The 3,070-nt window shown below is 72.8% G+C and overlaps 1 protein-coding gene across 1 annotated transcript in view; it reads right to left on the bottom strand.

Moving 5' to 3' along the window:
* Positions 1-20: 20 nt before the first annotated feature.
* Positions 21-3,070, bottom strand: part of ZBTB4 (zinc finger and BTB domain containing 4) — a gene marked incomplete at its 3' end in the record, with an annotated part of 5,395 nt that continues 2,345 nt past the window's right edge. The window contains exon 4 of the mRNA XM_042891279.1: positions 21-3,060. Coding sequence (XP_042747213.1) covers positions 21-3,060 — 3,040 coding nt within the window. The remainder of the gene's footprint in view (positions 3,061-3,070) is intronic.

Below are 3,070 nucleotides of genomic sequence, written 5' to 3'. Positions count from 1 at the left end.
TGGGGAGGGCGAAGGGGTACGGATAGGCGGCCAAGAGCCGGGGGGGGGCGTAGGGCAGCGTAAATGTGGGGCCCGGAGGGGCTGGGGGAGGGGGGGGCCTCGGGGGAGGGGGGGAGCCGAGTTTGGGACCCCCGCCGAGCTCCTCCGCAGCCCCCGCCCGCGCCAGGAGAGCCAAGGGGTGTTCCTGGGGGGGGTAGGGAGGCCCCAGGGGGACGACGGCGTCGCCCGTGGTGTCGCCCGGCACGGTGACGCCGTCGTCACCCGGCGCCGTGCCGTCAACGTGAGCCGGCGGTGCGGCGCTGCTGTCGGCCCACACGGGGGTGGCGGCGGCGGGCGCCGTTTTGTCACCGTGCCTCGCCGTCGTCGTTTTGTCACCGTGAGCCGGAGCGACGGCGCTGCCAGGACCCGGCGCTGCGGTGTCGCCAAGGCCCGGCACGGCTTTGTCACCGCGACACGGGGCTGTTTTGTCACCGCCATCTGCGCGACCGGGACCCGGCGTCACGGCGCTGCCGACGCTCGGCGTGCCTTTGTCACCGGGACCCGGTGCCGCTTTGTCACCGGGACTCAGCGCGGCTCTGTCACCAACGCCGGGTGCCGCTTTGTCACCGGGACCCAGCGCGGCTTTCTCACCGCAGCCAGCCGTCATCGCGGTGTCACCGTGCCCAGCGCTGCCGTCACCCGGTGTCGTGACGCCGCCACGGCCCGGTGCCGCGCCGCCACCCGCAGACAGGCCGTCACGGCCGCCTGTCTCGCCCTCCTCCTCCCCGGCAGCGCTGTAGGCGACGACGCCGGCAGGTGACCCCGCGCCGCTCGTTGTCCCCCGGTGCCGCCGGTTGTGCCGGCTCAGCGCGGCGGCGGTTTTGCACACCTTGGCGCACTGCTCGCAGGCGAAGCGCAGCGACGGCCGCCGACCCACCCGCGCCGTCACCCCGCCGCCGCCTGTCGCCGCCGCCTGTAGTCCCCCCACGGCCGCCTGTCCCCCTTCGTGGCCCCGCTCGTGCTTCCGCAGCTTCCTCAGCGCCGAGAACGGCTTCCCGCACACCCCACAGCTGTACTTCCACTCCGTGCCCCCCGGGCTGCCCCGCGACCCCCGCATCCCCCCCTCCTCGCCGTCAGCCGCCCCCCAACGCAGCGCCCGCAGCGGCCGCCGCCACCTGGATTTCCGCCCTTTGGTGGCGGTGTTGCTCCCGCCGCCCTTCCTCTTGGGCTTGTAGCTGTAGTACGGCCTCCACAGCCGGTCCTCGCCGTCGCTGTCCTCCTCCGCGCTGTCGCGGGGCCGCGAGGCGGGTGAGCCCGCGGCGCTGGCGGTGGCGGTGGCGGCGGTGCCGCCGTCCGGCTGCAGGCGGAGGTCGGTCTCGGAGATGCGCCGCTTGACGATGGCCTCCTCGCCGATGCGGACGGTGATTTGGCACAGCGGCGCGGCGCGGCTCTCGCTGCTCGTCCCCACGTAGGCCGGTTTGGCCACGTAGGTCATGGTGCGCCCTGGGGCCGTGGTGACGCCGGCCGTCGGCGTCGCCGTGCCGGGGTTGGTGGGCACGGCCGCGGCCGCCGCGCGCTGCGCCTCGAAGTAGTCGCGCAGCACCTGCTTCTTCATCGGCTTCACCGGCGGCGAGGCGGGCGGCGAGCTGGGCTGTGCGGCCATGCCGTTGTACGCGATGACGGAGGCGGTGGTGGCAGCGGCGGCGGTGGTGGCGGTGCCGCTGTGCACGATGACGGAGGCCGAGGGCCGCCCGTAGGTGATGACCGATGCCGGCTCTGCCGGGCGCGGGGTGACGAAGGCGGCCGGTTGTTGGAGGCCGTCGGCCGCCAGGCTCTGGCTGTAGGTCTTGTAAGGCCGCTTGTGCGCCCGCATGGGCAACAGGCGGTAGAGCTTGAGCGCGTTGAGCTTGGGCCGGTAGCCGCCGTTGGGGGTCTTCTCGGAGGCGATGAGGCCGGGGCTGATGCCGTGCAGCGCCTTCTGGTGTGCCTTCAGGCTGTAGTAGGTGACGAAGGTGTCCCAGCAGAAGACGCACTGGTAGCGGCGCTCGCCGGTGTGCCACACCTCGTGCTTGGTGCGGTACTCGGCCAGGGCAAACACCTTGTCGCAGTAGCGGCACGGGTACTGCCGCCGCCATGAGTGCACGTTGGCGTGGCGCTTCAGGCTGGACAGGGTGACGTAGGAGCGCTGGCAGACGGCACACAGGTACACCGTGCGCCGGTTGTCCGCCGCCGTGCTGCCGGCCGCCGGCTCCCCACGCTCCGGCTCGGCCACCTCCAGCGCGCGGTGTCGAAGCAGCAGCGCCTTCTTGCTCGGCGGCTGCGGCGGCGGTTGCGGCGGTGTCGGCGGTGCAGCCGTGGCCGCGCCGGCCGTGGCGGCGTTGTCGGCGCCCTCCTTCTCGCACAACACCTCGTGCGTCTGCAGCCGCTTGACATGGATGAAGCTCTTCCCGCAGTGGCGGCACGCCAACCCCCGCCGCGCGCGGTGCAGCTTGCTGTGCAGCCCCAGCGCCGCCACCGTGCCGAACACCCGGCCGCACAGCCCGCAGTGCAGCGGGGACGGGGAGGCCGTGCCTGGGGACGCTACGCCCGGCGAGGCCACCCCCGGTGACGTCACACCCAGCAGCGCGACGCCTGGCGACGCGACACCCGGCAGCGCTACACCCAGCGAGGTGACACCCAGCGACGCCACACCTGGTGACGTGACGCCCGGTGACGCTACACCCAGGGATGCCACACCAGGCGGCGCGACACCCGGCGACACCACACCCGGCGAGGCTACACCCGGTGATGCTAAACCCAGGGACGCTACGCCGGGTGACACCACGCCTGGTGGCACAACACTCAGAGAGGCTACACCTGGCGGCGCTGCGCCTGGCGACACCACACCCGGCAGCGCGACACCCGGCGATGCTACACCCAGGGACACAACACCCGGCAATGCAACACCCGGCGAGGTGACACCCAGCGAGGCTCCATTTGGTGGTGCGACACCCGGCGAGGTGACACCCAGCGAGGCTTCATTTGGTGGTGCGACACCTGGCGAGGTGACACCCAGCGAGGCTCCATTTGGTGGTGCAACACCCGGCGCTGT

This window comes from Lagopus leucura, unplaced genomic scaffold (genome assembly GCF_019238085.1).
Source record: "Lagopus leucura isolate 7727_CA_CO unplaced genomic scaffold, USGS_WTPT01 34210-0_obj-0_obj, whole genome shotgun sequence".
Taxonomy (NCBI): Eukaryota; Metazoa; Chordata; class Aves; order Galliformes; family Phasianidae; genus Lagopus; species Lagopus leucura.
Note: the sequence above shows the minus strand (reverse complement) of the source record. Positions and strands in the feature narration are given on the sequence as shown.